The following is a 16,126-nucleotide window of genomic DNA, read 5'->3' as shown; positions in this document are numbered from 1 at the left end:
TTAACTTGTACAAGCACAAAGATGTTTGGTTTCAGGTGGTCACTGTTTCCACCGTGTTTACTGCAGGTGGCACAGTCGCTCAAACGACCCCTGTCCTCCCCTGTGATCGCCACGGAGAGTAAACGACCGTCCATCATTCAAACCATCTCAGCGCCCATGGTCACGTCCAAGCTGGCATCACCCAAAGTTCTGAGTTTTACAGTTGACCCCAACAAAACAGCGGAGCAGTTATCAGTACTGAGGTCCAGCTACACACAGTGTCCTTTCCCCGAGGAAGATGAGGTAAGAATAAGTGAGTGAAATGACATTTTTTGTGCTGTGCTTTAGAAGGTTATATAAATAAATCCAAGGGAATTTTGGCATTGAGATTTTTTTAGCTGCTTTAAATTCTGTGCTACAGGTTATTTTATTTTTTTAAGACCCCACTGTCACTGATAAAGACTCACACTTATTGTCTCATTTTCTGTTGCATCTTGTCATGTGATAGATCTACAGGCTGATAGAGACCACCGGGCTGTCCAGAGGAGAGATAAAGAAGTGGTTCAGTGAACAGAGGCTCCTTAATCTGAAAGGTATGCGATGTGATCGGTGCCACACATCTAAAATGAACAAACACTCTGACTGACCACACATCTTTCTGTAGGTTTTAAACAAGCTAATTTTGTTTTTTAGAAATAGTTTTAAATTGCTTAACCTATTAAAACAAATATTGAGAAAGCAAATTGTGCTTAATCGTAGTCAATCGTTGATGTACTGGTGGAAGGTATTGATGGTATGGAAAGTAAACTGGTGAATTTTGACTATACTTAGCTAACCGGTGGAGCCTAGCTGCATCAATGAATTGGCTGCCAAACAAAACGGGACAGTTCTTTGCTGATATTTCAGATTTTTTTGGCTGTCACATTTACCATAACTGCATGATAGTATCATGTCGGCAGGAAGTTTCGTCACAGCAACACACCACATGTGTCCATGAGAGAAGAAAACATAAAGTTTACAATAAGCCACAACTGCGATTCCTAAAATAAACAGCAACCCCCCTGAACTGGGAGGTAGCATTACTGTTGTTTTTTTTCAATGGAGTCCAGTCCATTGAGTTCTTTTACTCAGTAAAAATAAGTATTGGGCAAAGGTTTATTAAAATGCTATCATGATGTGTTCAAATGTAATCCATGTAGTTTTTGGCAAGAACTTGATAAATGCATTTCTTTGAAGATGATTTTTTCTTAGAGAGGAAATTATGACCTTTCATTTCCTAACACACACTAGCTCTAATCAGCCAATGATGCATAAAAAAAACTACAAATGCCAAGATCTTTATTCATCAAAGCAAGTGTTTGAATATATACAGCGGGTAAAATAAGTATTGAACACGTTACCATTTTTCTCAGTAAATATATTTCTAAAGGTGCTATTGACATGAAATTTTCACCAGATGTCGGTAACAACCCAAGTAATCCATACATACAAAACCAAACAAATAAGTTCAGAAATTAAGTTATGTGTAATAAAATGGAATGACACAGGGAAAAAGTATTGAACACATGAAGAAAGGGAGGTGCAAAAAGGCATGGAAAGCCAAGACACCAGCTGAAATCTATCAGTAATTAGAAAGCAATCATGCCCCTTGTCAGTGCAAATCAATATCAGCTGGTTCAGTCCCAACTGATGGCCTATAAAAAGATGTCTCATTACCAAGGTGTCACACAAGAAACATCTCATGATGGGTAAAAGCAAAGAGCTCTCTCAAGACCTTCGCAACCTTATTGTTGCAAAACATACTGATGGCATTGGTTACAGAAGGATTTCTAAACTTCTGAATGTTCCAGTGAGCACTGTTGGGGCCATAATCCAGAAGTAGAAAGAACATCATTTCACCATAAACCGGCCACGACCAGGTGCAAGATTTCTGACAGAGGAGTGAAAATAATTATCAGAAGAGTTGTCCAAGGGCCACTTGTGCAGAGCACTCAACCGCCGTGGCCTGTATGCACGCTCACCACGCAAGACTCCATTGCTGAAGAAAAAGCATGTTGAAGCTCGTTTAAAGTTTGCTGCACAACATTTAAACAAGCCTGTGAAATACTGGGAGATATAGTCTGGTCAGGTGAGACCAAAATTGAACTCTTTGGATGCCATAATACATACCATTTTTGGAGGTCAAATGGCACTGCACATCACCCCAAAAACACCATACCAACAGTGAAGTTTGGAGGTGGGAACAGCATGGTGTGGGGCTGTTTTTCAGCATACGGCACTGGCAAACTTCATATAATTGAAGGAAGGATAAAAATCTGCTGCCATCTACCAGGATGATGAAGATGAAACAAGGGTGGACATTTCAGCAAGACAATGATCCCAAACACACAGCCAAGGAAACTCTCAATTGCTTTCAGAGAAAGAAAATAAAGCTGCTAGAATGACCCAGCCAATCACCTGACTTGAATCCAATAGAAAATCCATGGAAAGAACTAAAGATCAGAGTTCATAGAAGAGGCCCACGGAGCCTTCAAGATTTGAAGACTGTTTGTGTGGAAGAATGGGCCAAAATCACACCTGAGCAATGCATGCCACTAGTTTCTCCATACAGGAGGCGTCTTGAAGCTGTCATTACCAACAAAGGCTTTTGTACAAAGTATTAAATACATTTCAGTAAGCGTGTTCAATACTTTTTCCCTGTGTCATTCCATTTTATTACACATAACTTAATTTCTGAACTTATTTGTTTGGTTTTCTTTGTATGTATGGATTACTTGGATTATCTTGAACATTTCATGTCAATTGCACCTTTAGAAATATATTTACTTGTGGTACGTGCTCAATACATCTGGTGAACATTTCATGTCAATAGCACCTTTAGAAATATAATTACTGAGAAAATATATGTGTGTGTGTATATATAAACAGTAATATACTGTAACTGTCCGTACTTCAAAATGATGCCATGATATACATTTTAGGCCTCACTGCCCAGCCCTACTTTGATAGTGATTTTTTTTTTTTTTTTTTTTTTTTTTTTTTTTAAAGCATTTTTTGTGCTGTGTCAAGTTTCTCTGTGTGTGTCTCTCTTAAAGGTGTTCCTCCACCTCCAGTGCTGGTGAAAGCAGAGGTGACACCAGCACCCAAAGACGCCCCTATAAAGAAAGCAGTCCCCAACCAGTTTCCCCTGCTGGAGAGGGTGAAGGGGAAGTCATCAGAACAGCTCAAGGCGCTGGAGGAGAGTTTTCAGAGAAGCGGCTCTCCAACAGAGGCGGTGCTAGGTAAAGCCTCCTACCAACCCTCTGACTAGCTGATTATCTTAATCGCAAGATGTGTGGCAAGAAAGATGGAAGAGTGGGAAAGCAATAATGTACCCCGCTACTCAAAAAGGGGTTTTGACTTCACCAACTTTACATTAGAGAATAAGTAGGAGACATCTTGTGTCCTGCAGTTAAACTATTGAAATAAAATATACTTGATACCTTTTTAGATCGTCCCTTTCAGTTGGAGAATTACTAAACTTGCAAAAACCCACTACCCTTTACTGAATGCTTGTCTGTACAGTCAAACAATTTTACCCATTCATTTCCTGGTGGTCCAATTCTTAGACCTCAATTCAGATGCTAAATGTGAGCACATTATACACTTATCTGCCTACAGAAACACAAGACCGGCGACTTGCAGGCTGGTAGATAGTGAAGTGCAAAATTTGCTTGCTAGTCATATTATTTTATGATCCGTTGAAGTGAAGTACCTGAGAAAAATATAACATAACTTTTCCAAATTGAAACTTACTGACTGAGGAAGATACGATTGGGTGAGAATCAGTTGGTCAAATATCCTTACTCTGTAACTTAGAAGTTAAAATAACTTAATGAAGTCCAATAGCGCTTTCTTCTATTTATACTAGTTCACAGCACGTGACTTCATTTCTTTCACCTCAAAGGAGCTGCAGGCCAGTCTCTAGTGGGTTCCTGCAGACAGGAATAGCAGAAATGTTTTTAATGAGCTCATTTTTAAGTCCCTCGGAGAGAGACTGAATTCCCAGGTACCCCCAAAAAAACGTGCAATTGGAGGTAACACAGCTCATCTGATCCACTGAACTCTGTCCTGCTGCAGACCAGCTGGCCCAGGAGACCAGGCTGTCTAAGACGGAGGTGGACTGCTGGTTTTCAGAGCGCCGGGCGCTGAGGGACAACATGGAGAAGGCTCTACTCACCATGTCTTCAAAGAACACAGAGGACAGAGCAGACTGGTCCGGAGCGCTGCTGAATGGGACTTCACATCGAGAGCAGAGCGGGAAACCTCTACGCTCTCCTCATCCACCTGTCCTCTCCTCTTCCTCCTCCTCCTCCTCGTCCTCCCCTCCTGTGCTCGCAGCCTCCTCCCCACATCCGCCAACCCTCTCCTCCTCGGCATCCCCTCCCATCCTCACTTCATCATCCTCCTCTTCTCCCCATCCTCCCATCCTGTCGGCCTCCACCAGCCCGGCTCCCATTACCAGCCGCTCCCTCAGCCTTCTCAGAGAGGTAAGAAAAGCTGACGAAAACATGTCAACGTCAACGCTGATTCGATGACAATATACTAGAATATGACACATTTTGTGACAAGACTGGCTGCTAATTATAGTTGTGACTTTAAAGAGGTTCATTCATTTTAATTACAATCAGAAGTAAATTGATGTGTAAAGTGTATTAATCTTGAGACGGTGATGCACTGGTACTTGAGGAAAAGCTGTGTGATTGACACTACGTGATAATATTTGCTGATACTTTATTATTAAAAGTGAGATAAAACAGCAAGTGGCTACAAGGTCAGATCTGATGAACTAAAGAGAAGTGTTAAAAAAACTGCAGTATCTGCTGGCTGATGAAAAAAATTGCCAAAAAGAAAGTCTTATCAGCCATGTATTAAGCCAATCCACAAATTCCAAATGCGTTAATCTGATCACCCAAACTCACATAGTACATAGAGGTGAAATGTGTAGGATTCTAAACATAATCGTCAACTTAATTGCCACAAATGTGTGTGAGCACCTATGAAGTGGTTCTTAAAGAGCAGATTAAAGTGAAAAAGTGTTTAACTGTTATCACATTGTGTTTCCATGAGTACAATTTTATCTAAATGTGATAAAGCACTTTAAAACAAGACTGGCATTTATTAGGCTGAACTTTGAAACTACAGTACTTTGAGCTAAATGCTAACAACCAAATGCTAACCTGCTGATGTTTAGCTGGTATAATGTTCACCATGATAGTTTAGCATGTTCAGTGGTGGAAGAAGTACTTGTATCCTTACTTAGTCGTAGTAGTAGTACTACTCAATTTTGCAGACATTGCCATCCATAGAACCATGCCACTAGTATGGCTTAAAGAATAATTCAGACTTTGTACACATCACATTTCATATTAATGATTAATTATTGGTACATCTCTTAACCATGAGCTTTGGTAAGATGCTAAATAGACATGTTCCCATAATAGAGAAGCAATGCTCAAGCTACCTTTTTGCTGTCCTTCACAAAAAGCTGATTTTGAATTTAGAGTTTTGAGGTGGTTATAACACAGGCCCAATAAAGTATTTTATTTTTGGTCCCCGCGCCGGTAACGGCTAGGGGTGAAAGCATTTTGTTTTCAAGTTACCCGTCCGTACTGTTAGTTTGTCCATTTGTCCCTCGCTTCCGACTGTTATATCTCAAGATCGCTTTGGCGGAAATTACTTACATTTTGTACAAACATCTACTTGGACCCGAGCATGAACAGATTTGAATTTTGTGATCAAAGGTCAAGGTCACTGTGACCTCACAAAACACGGGTTTGGCTATTATTTTTATTCGGTTTAAATTTCACACGTATTTAACAGGATAAAATAATGTGATGACAAATGATAAATGTTTTGTGTTGGGTCACACAATCTTTCTCGACAGACTTTCTGTCGGACTCGGTGGCCATCTCCTGAGGAGTACAGCCAGCTGGAGGTCCAAACAAGCCTCGGACGCACCGACATTGTCCGCTGGTTCAAGGACCACCGCTCAGCACTGAAGAAAGGTGAAACCATGGACTGGATGGAAAGTTTCCAAAACCAAAACCTTGTGGAGCAGCAGAGAGCGGGCCAGGATCAGAATGGCCAGAGTTCTGAGAAAAAACAGAGTGTTTCCTCTGAAGTCAAGGCTGTGAAAGGTGAGTTATGGAAGAGAACTTAAAGTTTTTCTCTTAATATAAAGTGGCAAAGTGTTATATACCCATGTTTGACTTTATGTTTTCTCTTCTCTGATGCAGTGGAGGCTGGTGAGAACACAGCAGCTGCTACAGAGCACTCCAAGCTGTCTGACCAAGACAAAGTCCAGTGGTTGACTGGCAGATTAGCCCACAGTGTGACAGACCTGAGCCGGACCAGACCGGACCAAACCAGCTCCAGCACTGCTGACAAAGGGAGGTGGGTGGAGAGACGGAAACAGATCTTTCATCCTATATTTATTTTCTAGTGTGAGACGATATACAGACAAAAAAAGATCAGCTCTCTTCCAATTTTAAAGGAATATCTGAGGAGTTATTTTAAGATTTTTTTGTGATAACAGTCTAAAAATACAGCACCGTATGGGCATCACAAAATGTGGATGCTGAATTACTCCATTCTTTGCTCCATATTTGTTACTTGTTTCGTCAACTAGACATTCATTGTATGTATGGTTTGTGGCATATTTTTCACAGAACATTCAATGTGCACATGAAAATCTTTTTTTGACTTTTGTTTTTAGTTTCTAGGAGTCGGTTTGTGTTTAAACTTTGCGTCTGGTTTATTGCCAGGTGGGTACAGGTGACTGTGGCAGTGGGAGAGGAGGGTGAAGCAGGAGTGGAAAGACAGAGGCTGGCAACAGACAGTGAAGTTCTCTCCCTGGAGCAACCTGGGCGGGTCACTGGTTGATAGTAAGTTGAATTGGTGAAATATCCTTCTAAAGAAAACTAGTATGTGATTTGTATAGGAAGTGTTGATTAATTAATTATTTACACTGGAGCAAAACATTTGACCCATTAATATAAAACATATGGATCAGTGCATTTTTTGGTAATGGACGGATTTTGAATTTGTGTGACTTGGCTTGAATAAATAGATACATAAATGGTGAGCTATTCCTTTAAGATGCCACAGCTGCAGTCTCCAGCTACCAAGGAAGTTATTAGGGGGCAATTACCTCTGATTGGCCCTCCAAAACGATAGCATGCTGGGATGGCAGGATGATATTTGGACCCACTGCATCATTAGCATCACACACACACACACACAGTGTTATTATCAGAGGAAGGCAGAACAAAGGGGGCAAATGGTGTTTTCTATTAGTTTTTATAATAACTTGCACCTTTGTACCCAATAAAGTTTTGTTTTCAATTCATATGCAAGAACATAATTTAGCTGTTAAAAACCTCTGAATTTATGTGATCATAGCAATCAGTTGTTCAAATTAAAATCTGGAAATATATTTCCTCTTGAACATAAGAGGAAGAACAATGATTAAAAGTGAACCCATGTTTTCATTTCACACCGTTTCTCTCTGATTCTGTTCCAGGTCGAGTAAATCATTGACTGCTAAGTCACAGACCATCATGCACCGACTCAAGATGACTGAATGTTGATCCAGTAATGTAACTGTCTGTAATGTCATCACAAAGCACCAGGGACTTTGTAGTTCCACTGACTGACATGTGGTGCAGATGCTGACATTAAGAGGAGTGCCAAAGCTGGACTTGATGCATTGTTCTTACTACTACTTTTTTTTTTTTTTTTTTATTATTATTATTATTATTATTATTAAACAAGCACCCTTGTAAATATTTTTCTGTATTACAAAAAAAGGAGTTTGTACAGTTTTACTGAGAGGGCACGTTTTGTTACATAAAAAAAAAAAAAAAAAAAAAAGAAGTCATGACAAAACCTAGAATGTTTTTTTGTTGTTTTAAGATCAAAATGTATAATAGTGTCTTATTTGCTGAAAATTAGTCCTATTTTTCTGAAAATCATACCTGCGCACTACTCATTATGAGTAGTCTTTGATAGCACTTGTGTATATCCCCTTGGTAGTGATAGATATGTACATACTAGGCCACTTCCTCTCAAGCTGGAACTTTTCCTTTTCTCCTGCAGCGTCACCTTGGTTCTCACTCATAGAATTACGCTGACGAAGGTGGAAATCACTCAGAAGTGCTTGAGGGGCAGCTAGGAGTGACTGTGTTTTGGGCAATCTGAACACATAACATGATATTGAAATGATTGATCATGCAGAGAAGAGAGTGGAGTGTCTGTTTGATCACACCATGCTGCCTTTTCTGCTCTCTTATCTGACATTTGCCGTCTGTCTCAGAACTGGTACGGTACAGACCGGTGACCATGATTTCATATTATTATGATTAATATTCTTGGTTGACCTGCCAAGAACATTTTGGAGAACGTGTTTCACCCATGATCAAATAACTGAAGCTCCTGTGAACACGCCAATTGGCTTCTCTCTAATCTTTCTGGTTATAGGAAGGTCCTTCTGTTCAAAGCTGGATTGGAGTTAGTTGATTTCTGTACAGCCAGTTTAGAACACCTGAAATGGTGGTTCATGAATCTCCTGAGAGAAATAATCAGTCTTGTGCTGATTTTCTGACTGCGGGAAAAGCATTGGAATATCACAACAGCCAAAGCTGTCATGAACTTCTTGCATGCGCTTCAACAATTTTCATTTTTAAATGCTCACTCTCAAAAATTATTTAAATGGGATATGTGATTTATGGGTCAAATTGCAAGCGCTTGCAGTATTTGTGCAGCAAAAATAAAGTCTCTTAACCCTGGTTTGAACAGCAGGTGTATGGCTGTGTGATGCTGCTTTAGTTTCATATTCAGACAAGTATCTGGGATACTGTACATTTGGTTGGCTAGAATGGAAAACAGCTTGCATTTTTCATTTTCTACTTTAAGTCTGCTGTAACTCAATAAATACACAACCAACTTCAAAACTGCCTTGGTCTTTCAGTGTAAACTATGTTCATAAAAAAAGCTGGGTTTTTAAAGGGTGACTGCTTAAGATTGCTTGTTTACTTCAGTACAAAGTTTTGTTTGGTTAAGTTTAACAGACAGAAACCCAGTCAAGAGTAAAATATTGAGTCAGTGAGACGAATCACCTCCTTTAGACTCATCAGGTCAATTTAACTTTTTACAATTTTATATCTGGATGTGGTTGAACTTGACAAGGGTTTTGACAATAAAATGAATATCTTTAGGTTTTGTGTTGATGTTAGACCAAACAAAAAAAAAGCATTTTCACCATTTTCTGACATTTATAGAACAAGTGATTCATGACAAAATAATTGGCGGTTAATTGATATGGAAAATAATAATTGGTGTCAGCCCTAATTGTATATTCTGTATAGTCAGTGATTCTCAACCAGCCACAATGGCACATAATTGGCTGAGCTCTCCTGACTCTGGAGAAGAAGATTAAGGAGACATGGATAGTACGATAATTAAACTCTCAGACTCGCTCATCCTTTCAATAAACAACTGTTATATTTACAAAAAGAGCAAAATCCCATCTTTACCTTATTTCGGTCAAGATCAGAACTTAAGACAGAGAAGATCAGGTCTGTGCCACAAAGGCTTAAAAACATCTTACACCAATGTAAAATCAGACCTGGAAACATTGCTCTCTAAATAGCTTTGCCCATGTTCAGCTGAGAGCACATTCCCAGTGCGTTGGTAATTACAATGTAATCTGATATGGCATCACAGAGAGAGAGAGGGAGAGGACAGGACATGAGTCAAAATTAACAACAAGCTGGTGTGCAGCTGCAACATCTCTTGGCTTGACAGTCCAATGGAAGGGTGTAGAGAAGAGGGGGGCTCAAGAATCATCACATAAAAAAAAAACATTTATTCATATTTCCTTCTATCTGCTTCACATGGAAACACCCGCAGTAGTAGTAATAGAAGAGCTGGCTTTACTTGGTTAATTGAGCCTATTGTCGGAGTCCTGCTGTGCGGTGCTTTCTTGGTTAAAATGCTTGCTTCCTCAAATTTCATCCCCTTGGAGCCTTTAGAACATAGTTGTGAATTAAATTCTAAGTCAAGGTTTTCCTCAAACGAAAGAAAGAGAAAAAGCGAGCACTTTAACCTGAAACATCAACGCCATTTGTTATGGGAGAAAACAGGGATGGGGGTGAGGGGTAGCTCTCTCTCTCTCTCTTCTTGTCTCGACGCTCATTCTCCCCCCAGGCGGAAGCCTTCGCCCCAGTTGTGACGTCCTCTTCCTCCTCCTGCTCCCCCGCCTCCTCCAGCCTGCTCCTGGGCAGCTGGTCTGCTGGGGGGGACTCCAAAGCCCGACACTCCTCCCCTCTTGTTGGGGAAGAACCGATACCTGGAGAGAGGAGGAGAGAGATGTGCAAAGGGATGAGATGGGAGACATTCAAACATGGTCCTTAAACGAATTACAGTGGAACATTTGAAATCATGGAATTTTACACTATTTAACAGGTGATCGAGTAACAATTCTTATTTATTGAGAAGAAAACGTAGTCGTATTTTTCTTTTTTAATTAAAAAGGACATTTTCTGTTTAATCCTGGGACTGGTTAAAATGTCATGGAAGGTACCCATAGCTTTCAAACAACAAATAAGTTATAACAGTCCAATTAGTAAAACAACACAAGCAGTCAAACAAGTAAACAAATTATTTCATGGCTAGGCGGCTACTGAGCAACTCTAATGTCCTCTCTGTTCATTTGTCAGTTTCCTGGGGCAGTATGTTTTTCATAGGTTAGCTGCTGGGATTTGTCTGACTTGAGTCTCTTATGTGTCACCATGCATGGGTGACTAAACTTATTTACTCTACTCAAATATTTAAAAATACCAGTTTGGTAGTGAAACCAAAAGTGAACGCGAATCACAGTTAATTTCTCTGTTAAAGCACTCAGATGGTTCAACGTTTACAACAGTTTGGGTAGTGATCTTAACTTTTTTTTGTTTGTCTTCCAAACAAGTGGTTAAGGGAACACAGACAAGCTCAAGGCATGTTTAAACCTTGTCATGGTAAAGGCTGAACAGTGTTACACAAGTGCTGTTAGAAAAGGATCAAATAGTCAGCAAGCTGACTCAGTAAGACATTAAAACCTATTTTTCGTTTTGCAGACACTAGCCAGCAAACGTTTCTGGTCATACCAGAAAATGTAAGGCTGTAGTGTTAAATGTGTGTTGGAATAAGTAAGGTTGCATTATAGTCATTATGAATTTAACTTTACATTTGAGAGAGGGAAAATGTGTTATTTCTCCATTCAAATGTTGCATAGTCATGCTTCCTTGAAGCTTTGTATTGCACATCCTCAACAATGAAGTTTGTGGGTAAATTGTTATAACAAAAAAAAAAAAAAAAAAAAAAGGCCAAAACTCCATATAAAACCCCTTCGGGAAATAAAATTTAAAAAAAAACTTACAAGAACTCTGGTGTGGAGAGGAAGGCGCGTCCTCCCAGGTCCATGGGATATTTGAACATGAGGAAGAAGTAGAGGTGACCCACCAGGTTCCCCGTTAGTTCATTTACAAACCTGCACAAGATCAGCAAAGAGAAAAGGATTAATCAAACCTCACAGAAATAACATACACTATGCGTGTGTAACATGTACACATTCTACAGACTATACAGGGCAGCATTTCAGGCTATTCCCTTACGAATACAGAAACAAAAGATCTTTCCTTATTAGTTTAAAGACATTGAAGTTATATTTATAGTGCAGTGTGTTTGACATGAAACTATTAAACTGTGTCTTTGATTCAACTAATTAAAAGTAGTTACTTACGAGCCACCAATGATGAAGTTGAAAACCAAAATGACCCAAGGTAGATAATGTGCCTAGGACAGAGCAACAGGAAGTATCCTTAATATGAACATTAGAACAAGCCTCACGTTCAGGTAGTTAAGAATATGTTGAATAAATATCACATGTTGACAGGTCATTATGTTAAATACATGATATTGTATGTGCTCTGACATTGCTTTGAAAAGTGAGATACCTTTAAAAAGACTGTTTACTAGATAAAGTTTAGAAGTTGTGAAGCATGAGTGCTGTTGATAAAACGTGGTACCTTGAATCGTGTTCCGAACCAGAAGGACACGACCATGTCTTTGTTGAACTGAGCCCAGACGTAGAGCACTGACATGATCAGTGGGATCATCAGCAGCTGATAAACAACAACATAAACAACAATATGTGAATGTGCGATGCAGCATATAATACAGGAAGGCAATAGATCAAATGAAGATCGGTTTGAATGAGAAAAATAAACCCATTAGTAGCCATTATGATGTGTTGTGGTATAAATACAGAATGAGAGGAGGATTCTTACCCGCATGTTCATCAGCAGCCCAGTTATCTATAGCTAGAGTCAAGGACAACAACCACATGGCTCAAAACATTCACAGCTGGAGCCTTAAGATTAGAGCAGCTGGTGACTGGAAGGTTGCCAGGTAAAATCCCCACACTGCCTGACTGTCACCTGCCGCTTCTGTCTCTTCCCTTTGAGTAAGCCTAACCTCCCACACCTGAGTTTTTGTTCACGCATTCCCACAATATTCCTGTAGTAACAAAAACTAAACACTTGGTTTGGATCAGGTTTGAGGAGAACAGGGTTTTGCCCAAATTTGTCTCATAAACAAAAAATGTCTGTGAAAAGCCAGACAAGCTGACAATCAAAGCTGAACTCCAGAAAACAGTGTAGAGATATGGGCTGGGCCATGCTGCTTGTGCTGCATGTGACCTAGATTAGGTTTCTCTGCTCTGCAGGGATAGACTGACACTGGGCCACTGGCACAGAGCCACCCTGACATGGCACAGTGTTGCAGAGAGACAAAGAGAGGGAGGGAGATGGGGGTGCAGAAAAGACTGATGAGAAAGAAACGCAGAGGGGTAAAGAAAGCAGCAGAGATAGAATCAATGGTGGAGTAAAAAACAGACTAGCAGGGATGTAACCTTAGATATTGAAGGTAGATTGCAATTTGTCATTTAAACAGGAGGTTTTAAAGGGTTGTCATATTGTAAAGCCAGACAAAGGATACAACAATGCAGATCCAGTTGAAGAAGAGCATGAAGATGTAGTCTGCAGGTCTGCCATCAAACGCCCCTGAAAAACAACAACAAGAATAGGATTAGCATGACAAACTGTGCATCGTGTGTGTGACTGCATGTGAGTAGAGGTCAGCAGTCTCACCTGTCTCTAACCGAGAGGAGTAGTGGTAGAGGAAATACAGGTTGACCAGGTACAGAAACCCAGTGTTAGGGGTTATTGGGAAATACAAGGTGGCGGTCACTGGTCTCCAGAGCTGAAACAAACAGAAGAGGCATTAGTGTAATAAAAATTTTGTAAGACATCAACAGAGCTGTGTTTGTGCAAAGATCCAGACTTCTAAGGCTGTGCTTGTTACACACATGAAGTCTCATGTGGATTGTAAATATTACCTTCCAAGCACTGAAAAAGTGGCACCAGGCAGCTGGTGTTCCTCTGCAGAGTATTGTTACCACACAAATTGTTCCAAAGGTTTTGTTTGATGGTAACAAACATCAGATTTTTGCAGCATTAAAGAGCCGGCTTAAGAGCCTATGAGCATTTCCTGTGTTACATTACTTTTAATCAAGGGGGGAAATGACGGGATATATTTACAACATACAATAGAAGTGGAACAAATCTTGAATGTGCCAAAGTTATTACTAGAAATTAAGCTGCACAACCTTTATTTAATTTACTTATTTATTCATTCTTTTTATTTTAGTAGCGTTAAATTAGAGCAATTATCTAGCTCATCAGTCTATTGCGGAAAATGTTGATATTCGACTAATCTTTTCAGCTGTTAAATCTAAGAATGCCAAACCCTATCGGACTATATCTTCTCAAATCGTAGAATTTGTAGCATTTCTTTAATTTTACATTCAATGTTGCATAAAACAATACATTTAAAATGTTACCTTGGTCTCACACACTTTGTGATGGGCATTTTTTTTTATTTTGTTATTTCATTGACTAAATTGTTTATCAATTAATGAAAGAAAATGTTAAAGATTCAGCATTAATTAGAATAATTGTTTAGTCCCAACCAAAATATCAGTTGCCAAGTATTTATTATTATTTACTGACATCTTGACACATATAAACTCTCCATGTCTCCTGATTTATAGCATTTGAATTTGTAAAAATCTTACGTACAAGTACAGAAGTTTTAACATTAAAACATATACAAAATGATCAATAGAAATAAGCAGTAATGCTGCTTTTATGCTTACAGATGGAGCATGTGAGTTAACATTTTATATATGTTGTATTAAATAGGTTATTGTCATGCATTAATGTGGATGTAAGATTTTACTGAAGCCAATTTTAACTAACGTTAGGTAGTTTGATCTAGCAATGCATCATTGTATATAAACTGACTAGGCAATTTTCTAAGTAACTTTCAAAAATACATTTAGTATGTATTGAAGTAAAACCACACTTATTCCCTCTAAAACAAATCAGGTAGGCCTAAATGTATACTTAAGTGCAGTACTTAAGTATACTTATCAGTTGTTTACCACTGCACATAAGTAGTTTTTAGGAGGCTATTTGGCATTCATCCTGCCCCCTCAGGTTGTATAAACGGACAGTCTGTGAACCCGTAAAAACGCTGCCTTAGGGGCTACTTTCATAGCAGGAAAGTCCCTTTACAGTTAGTCCAAAATACTTTCTCCGCCTTGTAGCTTTTACAGCAACAGCATCTGAAACCACAGTGCTTAAATATATATATATATATTTTTTTTATATATATTTTTTTTTAAATTTAAATACAGAAGAGTCAACACCTCGGCTACGTTACCATCTCTGGTCATTAAAATACTTTTTTTGCACTGGTTTTATATTTACACCTTATCTCGGTGTTGCTAAATTAAGTAGCATGTTGACAGCTTCCGGAAGTCACAGCCTTCTACGTCTCGCCCTCTCATTGGCTGTCACACCACACAGGCCTGCTGCTCAGTTAGCCTTTAGCCACCTGCTAGCCAACCGACCACATCATAACACACCAACCATTTAGCAGCTACACAAATACACACAGGCGAACAGAGACAAGATGGACTTACATGAAATCTGCTTAAGACCAGCTCTGGAAATAGCATGAGGTTCCTGAAATCAATCAGTCCTAGTTTTCCAATAAACGGAACTGCAATCGAAGCAGCGAACCAGGACCGGGTGATGAAAGGGATGCTTCTGAACCAGTCCCCGATGTCTGACATCTTCCCATATGATCACTGCCCAGTTATAACCATGAAACAAGAGCTGCTATTAATAACAACACAGCCAATATCTCCAACACACTGCGACCCCTCGCTGCTTTTTTATCAGAAGTGCTCCAGTGCTAACTTTACATGACGTGGCTAATCACAGGGAGCTAGCTTGTAAAGTTACTGAGGTCAGAGCAGACACATCCGGTTCAACCTTTCAGAGTAAAACCAAATGTGCTACTAGTACTACTACAACTAAAGTGAGTGACAGCAATAATAAAAAAAAAAAAGCAAATAATGCTAATTAACATAGAAATTATATTCTACGCAAATAAGTAACGTTTGTCAAAAGAAACAGGAGACTAAAATTCAATTTGTAGGGAAGACAATAAATGAAATCACTATATTTTTTGTAGTTCTGTAATATGATCACTCACAACTCACTAAAGAACTAGACTAATCTGGCAGTCACCTTTGTCTTTGTGCTTTTGCTACCCCCATTCTTAAGAAATACTATTACACAGGCGATAACAAGGCAGTCAAAACCAATGAAAGCCTATATACTTTTTTATTTATTTTTCAAAGTTGCAGGTTTGTAAATGTATTTATTTATCTCGTTGTTTACATTATTATATATCCATTTTGATGACTGGTTATTTCATGCTCTTAATTTGAAGAATAAAATGTCAGACCCGGATGTATTTTTATTATCTCACACAAACATGTTGGTTTTGGTCTGCATCGTTGGTACTGCCTGAGAAATATGCAAAAGTTCCCACTTGACTAACCAAGGGGCAGCCGGCCACAGGAAGAGGCGTCCCAGAAGCACCAGGTTTCCTGTGGTTACCACAGCCTGTGGGTGTTGCCAGCAGACAC

General features: G+C 39.3%; 2 protein-coding genes across 2 annotated transcripts in view; one reads left to right on the top strand and one right to left on the bottom strand.

Moving 5' to 3' along the window:
* Positions 1–9,083, top strand: part of zhx2a (zinc fingers and homeoboxes 2a) — a 29,136-nt gene extending 20,053 nt beyond the window's left edge. The window contains exons 6-13 of the mRNA XM_054622476.1: positions 67–282; positions 488–572; positions 3,075–3,260; positions 4,099–4,508; positions 5,906–6,158; positions 6,258–6,414; positions 6,786–6,905; positions 7,544–9,083. Coding sequence (XP_054478451.1) covers positions 67–282; positions 488–572; positions 3,075–3,260; positions 4,099–4,508; positions 5,906–6,158; positions 6,258–6,414; positions 6,786–6,903 — 1,425 coding nt within the window. The 3' untranslated portion in view covers positions 6,904–6,905; positions 7,544–9,083. The remainder of the gene's footprint in view (positions 1–66; positions 283–487; positions 573–3,074; positions 3,261–4,098; positions 4,509–5,905; positions 6,159–6,257; positions 6,415–6,785; positions 6,906–7,543) is intronic.
* Positions 9,084–9,319: 236 nt separating this feature from the next.
* Positions 9,320–15,449, bottom strand: derl1 (derlin 1). The gene is made up of 8 exons (XM_054622477.1): positions 15,110–15,449; positions 13,212–13,323; positions 13,060–13,124; positions 12,351–12,377; positions 12,090–12,185; positions 11,804–11,856; positions 11,441–11,551; positions 9,320–10,369 (listed from the first exon to the last, which is right to left on the bottom strand). Exons 1-8 carry the CDS (start codon positions 15,260–15,262, stop codon positions 10,213–10,215), a joined length of 774 nt encoding a protein of 257 aa, XP_054478452.1. The 5' UTR covers positions 15,263–15,449; the 3' UTR covers positions 9,320–10,212.
* Between the last annotated feature and the right edge of the window lie 677 nt (positions 15,450–16,126).

This window comes from Anoplopoma fimbria, chromosome 20, assembly GCF_027596085.1.
Source record: "Anoplopoma fimbria isolate UVic2021 breed Golden Eagle Sablefish chromosome 20, Afim_UVic_2022, whole genome shotgun sequence".
NCBI classification, from domain to species: domain Eukaryota; kingdom Metazoa; phylum Chordata; class Actinopteri; order Perciformes; family Anoplopomatidae; genus Anoplopoma; species Anoplopoma fimbria.
The sequence above is the reverse complement of the archived record's forward strand: the minus strand, read 5'-3'. Positions and strand labels throughout refer to the sequence as shown.

What these genes read in the sequence shown, in the direction of transcription:
- derl1 (XM_054622477.1), bottom strand. Translation starts at nt 15,262, where the DNA reads ATGTCAGACATCGGGGACTGGTTCAGAAGCATCCCTTTCATCACCCGG. An exon ending in AACTTCATCATTGGTGGCTC is followed by an intron (nt 11,552 to 11,803) that starts GTAAGTAACTAC and finishes GATCTTGTGCAG; the next exon opens with GTTTGTAAATGAACTAACGG. An exon ending in CTCTCCACACCAGAGTTCTT is followed by an intron (nt 10,370 to 11,440) that starts GTAAGTTTTTTT and finishes TCCTCTCTCCAG; the next exon opens with GTATCGGTTCTTCCCCAACA.